The sequence below is a fragment of the Ambystoma mexicanum genome, chromosome 11 (assembly GCF_040938575.1).
Source record: "Ambystoma mexicanum isolate Mex_15411 chromosome 11, UKY_AmexF1_1, whole genome shotgun sequence".
NCBI classification, from domain to species: Eukaryota; Metazoa; Chordata; class Amphibia; order Caudata; family Ambystomatidae; genus Ambystoma; species Ambystoma mexicanum.
The window spans coordinates 851,212,466-851,225,793 of NC_090934.1; the positions used below are offsets into that span (position 1 = coordinate 851,212,466).

The following is a 13,328-nucleotide window of genomic DNA, read 5'->3' on the forward strand; positions in this document are numbered from 1 at the left end:
ATAGAGTCGCAGAGGTTGTTTGAGAATTGTCTATCGTAGCCAGGCGGTCTGTAGATTATTAGGAAGCTGTGGGAGAATGAAGGGGGGAGGGATAGTTTAACGAGGAGTGATTCGCAGGAAGGAATGGATGGTTGGTTGTCGATGATTGAGGTGTGGAAGTGAGACTTGAAGGCAATTGCTATTCCTCCTCCTCTAGAGGGACGGTTCAGTTGGATGAGGGAGTAGTCAGGAGGGAAGGCTTCATTGGCGATAGGGGCGAAGTCGTCAGAGAACTAGGTTTCGGTGATGAAGACCAGGTCTGGGTTGTCAGAGGCGAGGAGGTCAAAGATGCTGTGTCTGTTCTTTGCTACGGATCGGGCATTAAAAAGGATGCAGTTCACTTTGGTAGGGGGTCAGAGGGGGAAAGGGACGAGGCTTCTGTTCTTGCTAGGGCGAGGCATGCGGTTTTTAGGGAGGGGAAGGAGTGTGGTAGGAGGGGGTGGTGGTGGGAGTTGATGACGAAGGCAGGGGGTGAAAGGTTGTTGGGTCGGGTGTGCCTGGGAGGGTGGTGAGGGGAGCGGGTATGATCATGGTAGGCTGATGGGTGGAGGGGATGGGAGAGACAGTGGTTTTAGGGTGGTTGGCTCGCCATCGTGCCCCTCTGGCTTGGTGTTTGGAAAGGGGATAGGTAGGGGATGTGGTAGAGGGTGGGCTGATTGGGGAAGGGGGGATGGGTGGCAGCGCTGGTGGGATTGGGGGGCCGCACGGGGATCATTTTCGGCAGACCTTGGTCGATTGGGTGCACTCATGGTTTGAACTGTGATATAGATGGGGTTGGATGGTTTCGTTCACACCATCCCACTTTAGCTATATTACTTGGTGTTAATTGTTCATACTTTTATAATTAACAGTACTGCAGCTGTACCTAGCGATTATTTGTATTTTCTAAGTACAACTATACAACCGAGTGAGGCTATTCACAGTTTCTAGGTTCAACTAAACAAATATGTTATTAGGGATCATTTCTAGACACTTTTTCACCACCGGTATGCTAATCGGAACACCTTCTGAATGCAATTACACCAAAGGCGAGACTAGACCACAGATATGCTGTTAGGCACGTTTCAAATGCAATTATACCACAGATGTGCTATTTAGGAACACTTTCTAAATGGTCTTTCACCACAGATATGTTATTCGGCACTTTCCAAATGCAATTACACCATAGAGATGCTATTAGGGACTCTTTCTAAATGATATCTCACCAACAGAAATTCTATTTGGCACACTATCTAAATGTAATTACACCACAGCTATGCTATTCGCCACACTTTCTACATGCATTTATACCACAGATATGCTATTCGGGACACTTTCAAAATGTAACTATAACCTGGATGCTATTAGACAGACTTTTCAAATGCAATTTTGCCACAGGTCTGCTATTGGGAGACTTTCTAAATTCAATTATCCACAGATATGCAATTGGGTAGACTTTCTAAATGCAACTTTCCAAATGTAAACTACACTGGAGATATATTATTAGGAGGACTTTCCAAATACAGTTATGCCACAGATACGCTATTGGGAGACTTTCTAAATTCAATTGCCCACAGATATGCAATTGGGTAGACTTTCTAAATGATACTTTCCACATGTAAACTACACTTGAGATATGTTATTAGAAGCACTTTCCAAATGCAGTTATGCCACAGATACGCTATTGGGAGACTTTCTAAATGCAATTATTCCACAGATATGCAATTGGGCATATTTTCTAAATGCAATTATGCCACAGATACGCTATTGGGAGACTTTCTAAATGAGGTTATTCCACAGATATGCAGTTCGGCATACTTTCTAAATGCAACTTTCTACATGTAAACTACACCGCAGATATGCTGGTAGGAGGACTTTGCAATTTATGCCATAGATACGCTATTGGGAGACTTTCTAGATGCAATTATGCCACAGATATGCAATTGGGCTGACTTTCTAAATGCAATTATGCCACAGATACGCTATTGGGAGAATTTCTAAATGAATGCTACTATGCAGAATGACGGGTTTACAACAGAAAAGTTTATTGGGTTGAGTGGTAGGGTAGTATTGCGTGAAGTAATTGCTTCTGTCCCCGCCCTTGCCACACTTACTTATTGTTGGCTTCTTGCTTCTCCTGCGGATACCTGCAGATACTGCTTGGAGCCGTCTCTGTAGGAGCCATCCTTTGCCTCAGGTCCTTAACCGATGGGGCTGCCGGGCAGAGGCTGCCCTCGGGTGAACGTTAATGTGCTCAAGGTAGGGCCAATCAGATTGCGCGAGTCGAGGACTGGGGGCAGGATTTAGCTGGAACAGGAAGCGGGAGCAAGGGGGTGGAGGTGGGAGGGCTGGGGACTTCTTTTTCAAATTTCTCTGCCGGAATGGGGGCTCGGGAAGGATGAGGGGGGTTTCAAAATTACTTTTGCCAGAGTTTGGGCCTTAGCTGTAAGCAACACTCACCCTGGGCACAACGGAGCAAAAAGGGGGTGGGGGAGGCTCCCAATGATACAACTCAGAAACACAGGGTCAGGGGGCCAATACGGTCGCGGGGCGGGCTCAGGAGGCGGGTTTAAGCAGTAACCAGGAAGCGGGATCGAGGGGCTGCAGCGGGCGGTCGGGGGAGATTTCAAAATTACTTTTGGCGGAATTGGGCCTTAGCTGTAAGCAACACTCACCTTGGGCACGACTGAGCAAAAGGGGGCAGAGGGGGGCTCACAACGATACAACTCAGAAACACAGGGTCAGGGGGCCAATCGGGTCATGGGGCGGGCTCGGGAGGCGGGTTTAAGCACTAACCAGGAAGCGAGAGCGAGGGTCTGTGGCGGGCGGTTGGGGGGGATTTCAAAATTACTTTTGGTGGAATTTGGGCCTTAGCTGTAAGCAACACTCACCTTGGGCACGACGGAGCAAAAGGGGGCCGGGGGGGCTCACAACAATACAACTCAGAAACACAGGGTCAGGGGGCTAATCGGGTCTGGGGCGGACCCGGGAGGCAGGTTTAAACACTAACCAGGAAGCCGGAGCGAGGGGCTGCGGCGGGCGGTCGGGGGGATTTCAAAATTACTTTTGGCGGAATGTGGGCCTTAGTTGTAAGCAACACTGACTTTGGGCACGACGGAGCAAAAGGGGACGGGGGGGGGCTCACAATGATACAACTCAGAAACACAGGGTCAGGGGGCCAATCGGGTCACGGGTGAGCTCGGGAGGCGGGTTTATTAAACACTAACCAGGAAGCGGGAGCGAGGGGCTGCGGCGGGCGGTCGGGGGGAATTTCAAAATTACTTTTGGCGGAATTTGGGCCTTAGCTGTAAGCAACACTCACCTTGGGCACGACGGAGCAAAAGGGGGCCGGGAGGGGCTCACAACAATACAACTCAGAAATCCAGGGTCAGGGGGCCAATCGGGTCGCAGGGCGGGCTTGGGAAGCGGGTTTAAGCACTAATCAGGAAGCGGGAGCGAGGGGCTGCGGCGGGCAGTCAGGGGGGATTTCAAAATTACTTTTGGCGGAATTTGGCCCTTAGCTGTAAGCAACACTCACTTTGGGCAGGACGGAGCAAAAAATAAGTTCTCCAGTAATAAACAGAAAATCACTAATGGCTATTTTATGGAGAAAAGCTAGAACCCTTGCCTCCTACTATGGCCAAACCGAGATGCCTATTCACCTTCACCTTCCTCAAGGGCCATTGGAAATGTTTTACATATGTTTTGTTTTTCGATCTCTGCATGTATTTTGAATATTCTTAGCCTTTTCATAATGTGAATTTGGAAAAACATTTATCATTTCAAAATACATTTTCTTTATTGCTGTTTAAGTTCAATCCTAAAAGGTCTAGATTCTAGCCAGCAGAGCAACCCATTGTCGCTTGTGTTGTTGAATCTGGTGATCTGGTGGCCTCTGGTGTATCTAGACTAGGCAGAAGGCCGTCATCCTGGATCCCAGATGTTTAAAACTAGACCCAAGGCTTGCCTAGATGTCTGTTTGACAGGAATTACTGTGATTGTGACACTGCAATCTTTTCTTCTGCAGCTGGGGTTCTGCTGATAGTTAAAAATTACACAGGGGACCGTCTGAACTTTGGCTTGGCACTGGAGCAAGCCCGGGCGCAGGGCGTGGATGTTCAAATGGTGGTGGTCGCTGATGACTGTGCATTTGCTGCTCAGAAGAAGACTGGGCGTCGAGGGCTTTGTGGGACTGTGCTGATCCACAAGGTGAGTGCCAGGTGTCTACTGTACAAGCAAATGTGATGGATCTGAAGCTATCATTGACCCTGGGTCGGTATTATGCAGGAGGATCACTTTGGAGGGGACTCCGGTAACCCTCTAGATAACTTCCCTAATGATCAAACATTCTTATTGGCTTATTGGAAAATTGATAATTTTGACCAAAGAACACATAAGAACATTATGGGCTTCAAGTCCCATAATGCTCGTAGTACTGAGACGAGGAAAAGGGGCCCAGAGTTACTAAACCATTGTGAATGGTCTAGTTGTTTTAATAATCAAAACCTGAGCAGGACCTTTAAACATGTAAAGACACTTCTGGTGTGTAAGAGCAGAAAGCAGCAGGGAGAAGCAGAAGCTGCCGTTGTGGTGAGCTATGCAGAAGCCGAGGCTGAACTTGGGACTCCTGATATATGCAGAGGACTCGCAGCGGGAAGCGGTATTTAAGCTGGCCAGCCTGTGAGAGAGGGAGGCTCTCTACACGCCGTGAAGTGCTCCGGTAACGGATCCATACCGGGAAGTACACTGAGATGCAGAAGCTCCATCGGAGGTTAGCGCAAGTGGCGGCAGACCGACCAGAGCTGTCAAAGGCAGAGGAATTCCCACAGAGCTAAGCCACAGGTTTACTGGCAAGCCAGAAGGAGACACCAGTATAAACCTGTGAGTTGGCCTGAACATGGTAACACTGGGGTGCTCCTAGGGAGACCGCTAGGTAATGACTGTTATTTTGAATATCGAACAAATGAAGAAAGGCAAATTGGCCACAAATCTGCTACTGAGGGATTCCGAATAGGGGAACAATGTAACCCGCATTGACAAAACCAAAAAGAAGTGATAAGAAAGCAAAGTGGATATAATTCTCCTAAAGAGGGATTTCAAATGGGGGAATATTATGATCTGCATTAATAAGTAGAAAGCAAAGACTGCAGGCGCAAAGCCCTCCTTGTAAAAGTAGTCAAGGGGTGAGAACTATAGCCTGCATTGCCTATGGCAAGCAGACAAACAAGAGAATTATTGTCCTTTTGTGAAGTATACATTTGGAAGAAGATGTAAGCCAATTGTCTTAGATGTTAAAGGGATGACCAGAGAAGCAGTTGTTGGTTAAAATCTCTCTTTTGACGATTATAGTGTGCAGAGTTTGGAACAGCCTTACCACAGAGTGCAAGTTGTGGCAGTAGTAGGAGTTTTGTCCTGATAAGCGAGTAAACCAAGAAAGGGACAGATAGTGGTTAGTCCTGGCTGGCGAGTGGACCAGGAGGAAGATGATTTAAAGTACTATGGTTGTGGTAAAAGGCTGTGGTGGAAAATAAGTGTCAAATCCACCACCTTGCTTTAATGAACTGTTGCATAATCTTAAGTGATTGTTGAAATATCCTGACTAAAATGTTTCTTTTGAAAGAGCCATCTTGACAAAAACCTTTCCTATAAAGAAGAAGTATGTTGTGCTAACAAGTTATTGGCCTGTGGAGAGAAGAACATTTGTATTTGATCTCTGAACTGATGCCTGAAAGAAAAGACTTTTGATTTATCAAGAAGAGGATTGTGGAAGTGTTATTAATTGTTTTGAACTGTGCAGAAACCTTTGGAAGGTAGAAAGTTATTTTGTCCAGTGAAAGGATATAAATATTGAATGGAAAAGACTTTATATCCTACATTAAGTGGAACTTTATTACTGAATCAAACTTTCTTGAAATTGAAATTTATTCCAGAGAATCCTGAACTGATCTAGGAGAAGGGAATTCATCCTTGTCACAAGGATTAATGGTTGTAACCTTTGAGTTTGAATGTATATGATATTTTGATATTGCCAAGCAATTCCTCTATGATTTTGTTGTGTATGTTAGTGTGAGGGTCAGATACCTTTGGACACCAGGTTATTTCTATTAGCCTTAGTTTGTTAGGTAGGGGTATCCTTGTTAGGCTACGGAAAGATAGGCGTTTGTCTAGCCCCCTTTTTATATAAATAAAATGGCAACATATGAGAAAACTACACCTGTTTGTCTGTCTTGCATTTCTGACCCCTCACACAGGCCATTTAATCCTTGCCAGCCAGGATTGTTTCCTATGTCTGAATTACATTTTCCAGCAGGTTTCCACCAGTGGACATTGTTCTTTGATAGACATTAACCTTTGCAGATCCCAGTCATTTTGGTTTGTTCCATAAGACTCACAGCGTGTTCCAGGCAGATCACAGCCATCTGCAATGGTTTGCGAGACTCATTATTTTGTGTAATGCTATGTTCCTTTAGTGAGGTTTATGGCTCCTTTTCGGTAGATCTCTGGTCAATAAAATTCATACCCCAGACCCACTGACATGTGCTAGACCAGTATCTACCAACTGCCTTTTCTTCTGACAGACCCTCTGCTCTGTGACAATGTAAGTGCCAGCTAGAGTACTATGTACTGTGTGCCATTGTCACTCTAGGGGTACTCTGTAAACATAATTGATGCTCAATGACCTCTGACATTGGGGACAGTGTGGCCACTCTGGGATATCGGACATTACGGATGCGCTGTGATTTCTACCAATAGGGATGCTTTGTGACGTGCCATTACTGATGCTTTGTGAAAGTTGCCATTCGTGTATTGATTTATTTATTAGGGTGTTTCATAAAGTAAAGCATGCACACTCACGTGTGCTTCAGTGCATTACAGGTACCAATCATGGTGAACGGATCGGCTATGCTGCACTGGACATTTGAGTTCTTATTGTTCACTTCTAAATTTGGTCCTATGCAGAGGTCTCCACCATTGCTTTGGGAGTGCCCTGCCGAGGTACGGACTGCTTGTCTTTATTTACCAGGTAGTCAAGTTAGTGAAAGGGCTTAGTCCTAAAGTGGAGAGGGATGGGCTCATATCCAAACAATTACCAGCCTAGATACTATTTGAACTGGAAGGTCTTACTTTTTTACTAAGTTAGTTGTAAGTTAGTTCTCTTCTGATCTCGAGGTCAAATAAATGTTACCTCGTACTGTGACCCCTGTACCCACCCACCCCCTCCGCACACATGACCTTTATGGCTTTAATGGAACTTTGATTTCTGGGGTGGGCATAGTGTTTTGCCAGTTGCTTCAAGTGATTATGGCCATTAGAACGGAATAGAGATCCTTCAAGGCCTGGTCATATACTGATGTTCAGAGAGCCTCTTGCTGCTTTGTTTTGAAGCTTTTGTTTTTTTTTGATTAACTAAATGAACCATGTTGCATAAATTAGATAATATCTGGTAAGTTCTAAGCAGAAGCCAAACGTAACCCCAGAAAGATGCCTACAAACACTAAATGTGGCAGGCTCCCACTGATTAAGTTGCTGGCAAAAGTTGACATTCTACATGCTTGTTAATCTTTAAGTAGGTTAAAAAGTGTGCCTTGTGTCAAAGTCAGAGACCGTACTCCCACCCACGTTTTAAGGGTACTCTGCAGCCAAGGAAAGCCTCCCTATCAGAATTCTGTATGCCGATGGGATTCCCGGGGTAACCGGCTATGCCAGCACCCAGTGTGAATACCGAAACAGGGAACAGAGAGGGACGTGTATTCCAAACCAATGCAGACAGCAAGCCAGGGAGCAGAGATGCTGGTCGAGGCAAGGAGAGCCGTGGTAGAGCAGCGCAGAAGCCTGAAGCAGAGTGGGACCTGTGCCTGAAGTTTTTATTTTTAAATCTGTTTATTGAATTTTGAAAATAGAAACACATTCCAACAGCAATACCCCCCACCCCCACGATTCCAGCTCAGTCTCTCTGTACTCAGTCCAAGGTTCTCCCCCTTCCCACCTCCCCCATCAGCATAACAGATAATGGGTTGATCGCTCCCCACCACATCCATCCCGCAACGTCCAAAAGTCTCTCTTGATCAAATGCTGGTGTCCCTCACGGGGGAAGTTCATTGGGGGAAGTTTGTCTATCGTGCAGAAAGATGTTTCAAGCCAATCCCTTGTCTTCAGACCCCTCTTCCCTGCTAGCTGCCTGGAAACACTTGTGTATAGGTGCGTTTTATAAATGTCCTATCATATCATACCACGCCCTGCTACGCCGCCACCCACCTCTGTGCAACTGTCACCCACTGCTCCAAGAGTGGGCCCCTAGGACACTTCCACGAGATCGCCAATCTGCGCTTGCCTAATGATAATAGGAAGCCTGCCATTCTCTTTTGTTGATTCCGTAATCCACCCCAACCCCCTCCAACCCACAGGGATCACCCCCAGAAAGCACACCCTGGGGGAGCAATCTAGCTGCCCCCCTCATCAATGCGTCTTGTACATGAAATTAAAATTGGGAAGTCGTGGACCAGCAGCATTGAGTCCAATAAATCTATTAAGACGGTGTACCAATACAAAAACCCCATACAATACGAGAGAGAGAGCACTATATCCCTAATTTGTGGGAATGACACTACATCCCTTGGGAGTGATGTGGGCATGATGTCCCTTAGACGTGAGAGGCGCATTATGCGTCTTTGGAATGACCTGGGGCACCATAAATCCGGACCAGGAAAAGTGGGCCAGGCACCACCTAACTATATAACAAATAGCGAGCTGGGGGCTACAGCCCCGTAAACGTTAAGTGTAGCGAAGCGGCTGATGGTGGCTATTTCCCAGTGACTCTGAAGTTAAGCTAAGAAGCGGCTGAGGGCTGTATCCATGTGATTATGAATTTGAGGCCAGAAGCAGCTGTGCGCAATATCCCCCTGATTGTATTGACTATAGGGCACTCGAGGGAGCCCAATTAGAGTCAGAACCCTGATACTCTATACCTTGATGCATCCTAACAAAGTTTAACTTGCATCATTCCTAGATACAACCTACCCGTTTTGTTGTAACTAAACACCTAGTCCATTTTGGCATCCATTCCAACCACACACTGATTATAATAAATTGAAGTTCAAACCTTACTTTCTGTTCCATGTGTTTTTTCAGACTACTGCAGTTTTGATCCATAAAGTTGTCTGTAAAAGAGAGACAGAAATGGTCCTATATGGACCTGTATGTATGTCCCTCATGCAGGTGCACTTATGTAAATTGTTGCTCTTTATAGTTGCACATAAACAATATATTATTATATAATATGTTTACTGCATTTATATATCGCTTTTATCCAAAGTGCTTTTCAAAATAGAAAGCAGTACAACAAAAAAAGTTTTAAAAAAAGTGTATCGCCAAAAGAGTTCAAAACATTATTCAGAAAAAGAAAGAAGACATAGATTAATTTTTAAGCATTTTTAAATTGTAAGAGATTAGAACGAGAACGGATGTCCAAATGTAAAGAGTTCCACAGTTTGGGAGCAAGCAGTTGAAAAGAACGAATGCGTGAAGCAGCACAAGGAGGAAGAGGAGGAACAGAAAGAAGAAACTTGGAGGCAGAACGAAGACTGCATGCTGGACGATAAAGTGAAATCAAAGTACATAAATAAGGAGGGGCAAGCCCATGAATAGATTTAAAAACCAAGCAAATAAAATGGAATTCACAGTGCTACTGAACTGCTAGCCACTTAAGGCGAGCCGAAAACAGAGACATGTGGGAAGCCGAAAACGGAGAAATTTGGGAAGATGTGAGGGGAGAAGAAAATGAATCCGAAATGCAGAGTGAAGAAGCGAACGTAATGGAAGAAAAGCAAATTTTGGAGGAAGACCAACACAAAGTGAACAACAATAATACAAACGAGATAAGGCCAAGGTTTGAAGCAGTTTTTGCAGAAGAAAAAGTAAGCAGGGGATGAATTTACTTAATGTTAAATAAATGAAAACGACAAGAGCAAACAGAAGAAATTTGAATCTGAAAAGAAAAAGATGGATCAGATAAAACGCCAAGATTACGTGCTTGAGATGATAAGGGAAGAAACCGAGGAGGGAATAAAATCAGCAGAGGGGGAGGCAGGGTATTTGCCCCTGAATAAATATTCTAGTTTCAGTTTCAGATTGAAAAACGAACATAAGATGCTGTTATTTGAAAATGAAAGAAAGGACACCTTTTTCTTTTTTTTTGTAATTATGTTTATTCAATTTGCATGTAATTTTTGTTACACATCATTGCATTCATCATAGCAGTTTTTAAATTAAACAACCTCCCCACCCTCCCTTTGAAACTCCCAACTATCTAACCTATCAATGTAAACCCAACCAAACGTTAAACATTAAACTCACTGCTTACAGTCCATAGAATGTTCACTGATGTGAACCCCCTTCCATCTTCGTGGCGTTACTCCTTTTGTCTTTGTGTCTTATAATTTTGTCCTCCAGTTCTATCCACCCTTTCAATATTCTGTTTACAATCAGGAGTTCAAGGAGGTTTGTCATCAGGTGAACTAAATAGCGCCTGCACTATAGCATTCCAGGCCAACACATCCTCTGGGCATTCCCTCTAACCCACCTGTATAGCATCATACCAGACCGCAGCATCAGCTGTAGACCTGCGCCTCAGATCCTCCCACCATCCTTCTATACTGGGGCCATTTCGTGACTTCCATGCTAAGGCGATCCTTCTTTTCGCTAACACCCAGTGTTAACAATATTTCATTTAAGTTCTTCAAAAAACAGTGGCAATGACCAGGAAAGATAACCTTAGAGCGAACTCACCAACAGAGCCGGCGTTAGGACCCACTTGTGACCCGGATTCTGGTAAGACGAAGCTGGTGTGGATTCCACTGAACCCACCTTCCTCCCCCGTGGCAAAGCCCCGGGGGTGGATTGAGAATCCAGGGAAACCCTCGGGGGAATAAAACCCTGTGTGTCGGTCTATTCGTCCGCTTCTGTTGTCTTGTAGAAATGGATCCTGCGTGTCTACCGACTCGTCTGGTTGTGGTGTTTAGTAGACGTGAAACTCCCAGGACCGGTTACATCGTACGGTCGTCTAATAGGAAAGAGGATAATATACAGTAAGTAATGGCTCGTAATAGATTAGAGTCAAGAAAGATGTTAATGGTAAAGAGTAAACACCTTGTTGCAGGTCGGGAGAATGGAGTACGAGCACCCTGGTTCTCTGCCTTTGGGAGATCCCGGGAGGCTAAACTGAGATGGAAGGCAAGAGTTAGTTTTGGGGCTGGAAGGAAGGGAGATGGTAGTATATTTCTTTAAACAAGACTACCTGTACTAGGAATGGGCTGACCGCTAATCTGTTGTTCAAATAGCTCTTCTGCGATGTGATGGAAGTGTAAGATTGGCTATGATGGAAAAGAACGTTAGGATAATTCTACCATAGTAGGGAGAATAATAATTGTCAGCCCGACCTTCGTACCTCGGATGAGACTGAAGGCTGATCGTAGTAGAAGTGTCGAGGCAACCCGGAACTTTTCCCTGAGAAAGAGAAGGCTCGAACAACGATTGGAATCGCTGCGAAACAGGTTCTGCAATGGAGGTTACCACTGGGGAGTAACGGGAGCTGATACGGAAGACAGACAGACAGAAAAGGTTATTAGTCATTCAAAGCGTAGTAAGGATAGAGAAGATAAACCTAGATCCGAACTCACGTAGCGTTGGTAATTAGGAGTAGCAACGCGGTTGTTCATTGCGACGCGAGGTTGATATGCTGTGCTCAGAGGAGCCGTGTTGCCGTGTGGGAGCCAGGCAGCTAGACTGTCACGAGTAGTAACGGTTGCCATCTTGGGTAAGAAAATGGACGCCGCATGTCTCCGAAGCCAGCGGTGTGATAAGGACCAGCATATTCTGAGAGGCGTGACACCCAGGCCAAGTCTATCAATTGATTTTCTGGTTTGGCCTTTCGGGGTGTGTGAACATGCCAAGTAGGAAGGCCTCTGGAACCCACACTTATCTGGTTAATCTTTCTTTTCTAAGTCGTGACCTTCGGGTATCTAGTTACCATGTGTTTTTTCCTCTAGTAATGTTCTTGGGTAGTGCTTCCAGTATCCCCTGATACAGCCTGGACACCTCATGTCCTCCCTCCGACACATCATATAACAACCCTTGTACATCGTTATGCTCCGGGAAGTTTGGGAAACTCAGCCATTTCATCTTCACTCCATGTGCTATTCTATATGTCAGGAATTGCCCTTTGTGTACTCCAAACTCTGCCTCCAACTCCTTAAATGTTATAAACACGTCCGAAGAAAATAGATCTCCATCTGTCACTATTCCTTTACTGTCCCACTGCGACCTAATCAACTCTAGGTCTGCAGTGTTTTTGCTGTATATAGCCGCCAAGAGTATATAGGGAGAATAAGGTTCCTCTAGCTTAGGGGGGGTGTGGCCTAAGAGCCATGAAGTAGAACGTGAATCCGGGTGCTCCTGCGGATCCTCTAAGATCCTGGATAAAAACTGCAGCCACAGGCAGAACACACGAATGACACTGGAAATGCAGGCATGCGATGTACCAAGGAACAGAAGGTGCAAATTTCAGGATGATTATTAGCGCTGCTCAGAAAATATGAGCTGGAGAAGGGGGCGAAGCGGCTCCTGGGGAATGATAAAAAGATGGTGGCATGACAGAGACAAAGGATCCCTCAGCCGGGCCATCGGAATAAACAGCAAGCAGTGTTGGTGCTGAGTCACAGTGAAAAAGAGGATCGGACTCGTGCCGGACGGAAAAGCGTAGTCATGTGGCGGTGAAAATGCAGGCTGGCAAGGCAGTACAGGGAGGACTCATGCAAGAGCCCCCGGAGAGATGAGAGTGCGGACTGGGATATAAGAGCAGGAAGTGAGGGGAGCACACTGGAGGGATGGAGTGTGTGACCTTCAGCTGGAGCTCCCAACGCTGCGGGCTAACACATCGGATTGAAATTATTTCAGACTGCGAGGGAGAAAGCCCTGAGATCACATTGTGCGCCGGAATTCGGAGGCTACAAGTGCAACAACATTATGATCTCCGGAACGCAGTACACTTTGAGGAGGCTAATAACATTGTAACTGCAGGCAGGTGAACAAGGCTGTGATCATGCGGAACACGGAAGAATGATAGAGCACTACCACAGAGAAAGTGCAGTGTTCACGGAGGTACTTGGTGGAACGAAATGAAGCGAGCACACCGAAGGGTGGGGTGGGGCTAAGTCCCCTGCAGACTAAACAAGACATTCATGCAGAGTGTAAAGGATGCAAACACTCTTCGGAGGCACACGAGGAACGCAACATTAATAGATGCTGAAGCAGAT

At 45.7% G+C, this 13,328-nt stretch overlaps 1 protein-coding gene across 9 annotated transcripts in view; it reads left to right on the plus strand.

Moving 5' to 3' along the window:
* The window catches only part of TKFC (triokinase and FMN cyclase), a 1,395,923-nt gene that overhangs the window by 463,653 nt on the left and 918,942 nt on the right, over nucleotides 1–13,328 (plus strand). For all 9 annotated transcript variants that reach the window (XM_069623835.1, XM_069623836.1, XM_069623839.1 and 6 more), the window contains one exon: nucleotides 4,046–4,227. In XM_069623835.1, coding sequence (XP_069479936.1) covers nucleotides 4,046–4,227 — 182 coding nt within the window. The remainder of the gene's footprint in view (nucleotides 1–4,045; nucleotides 4,228–13,328) is intronic.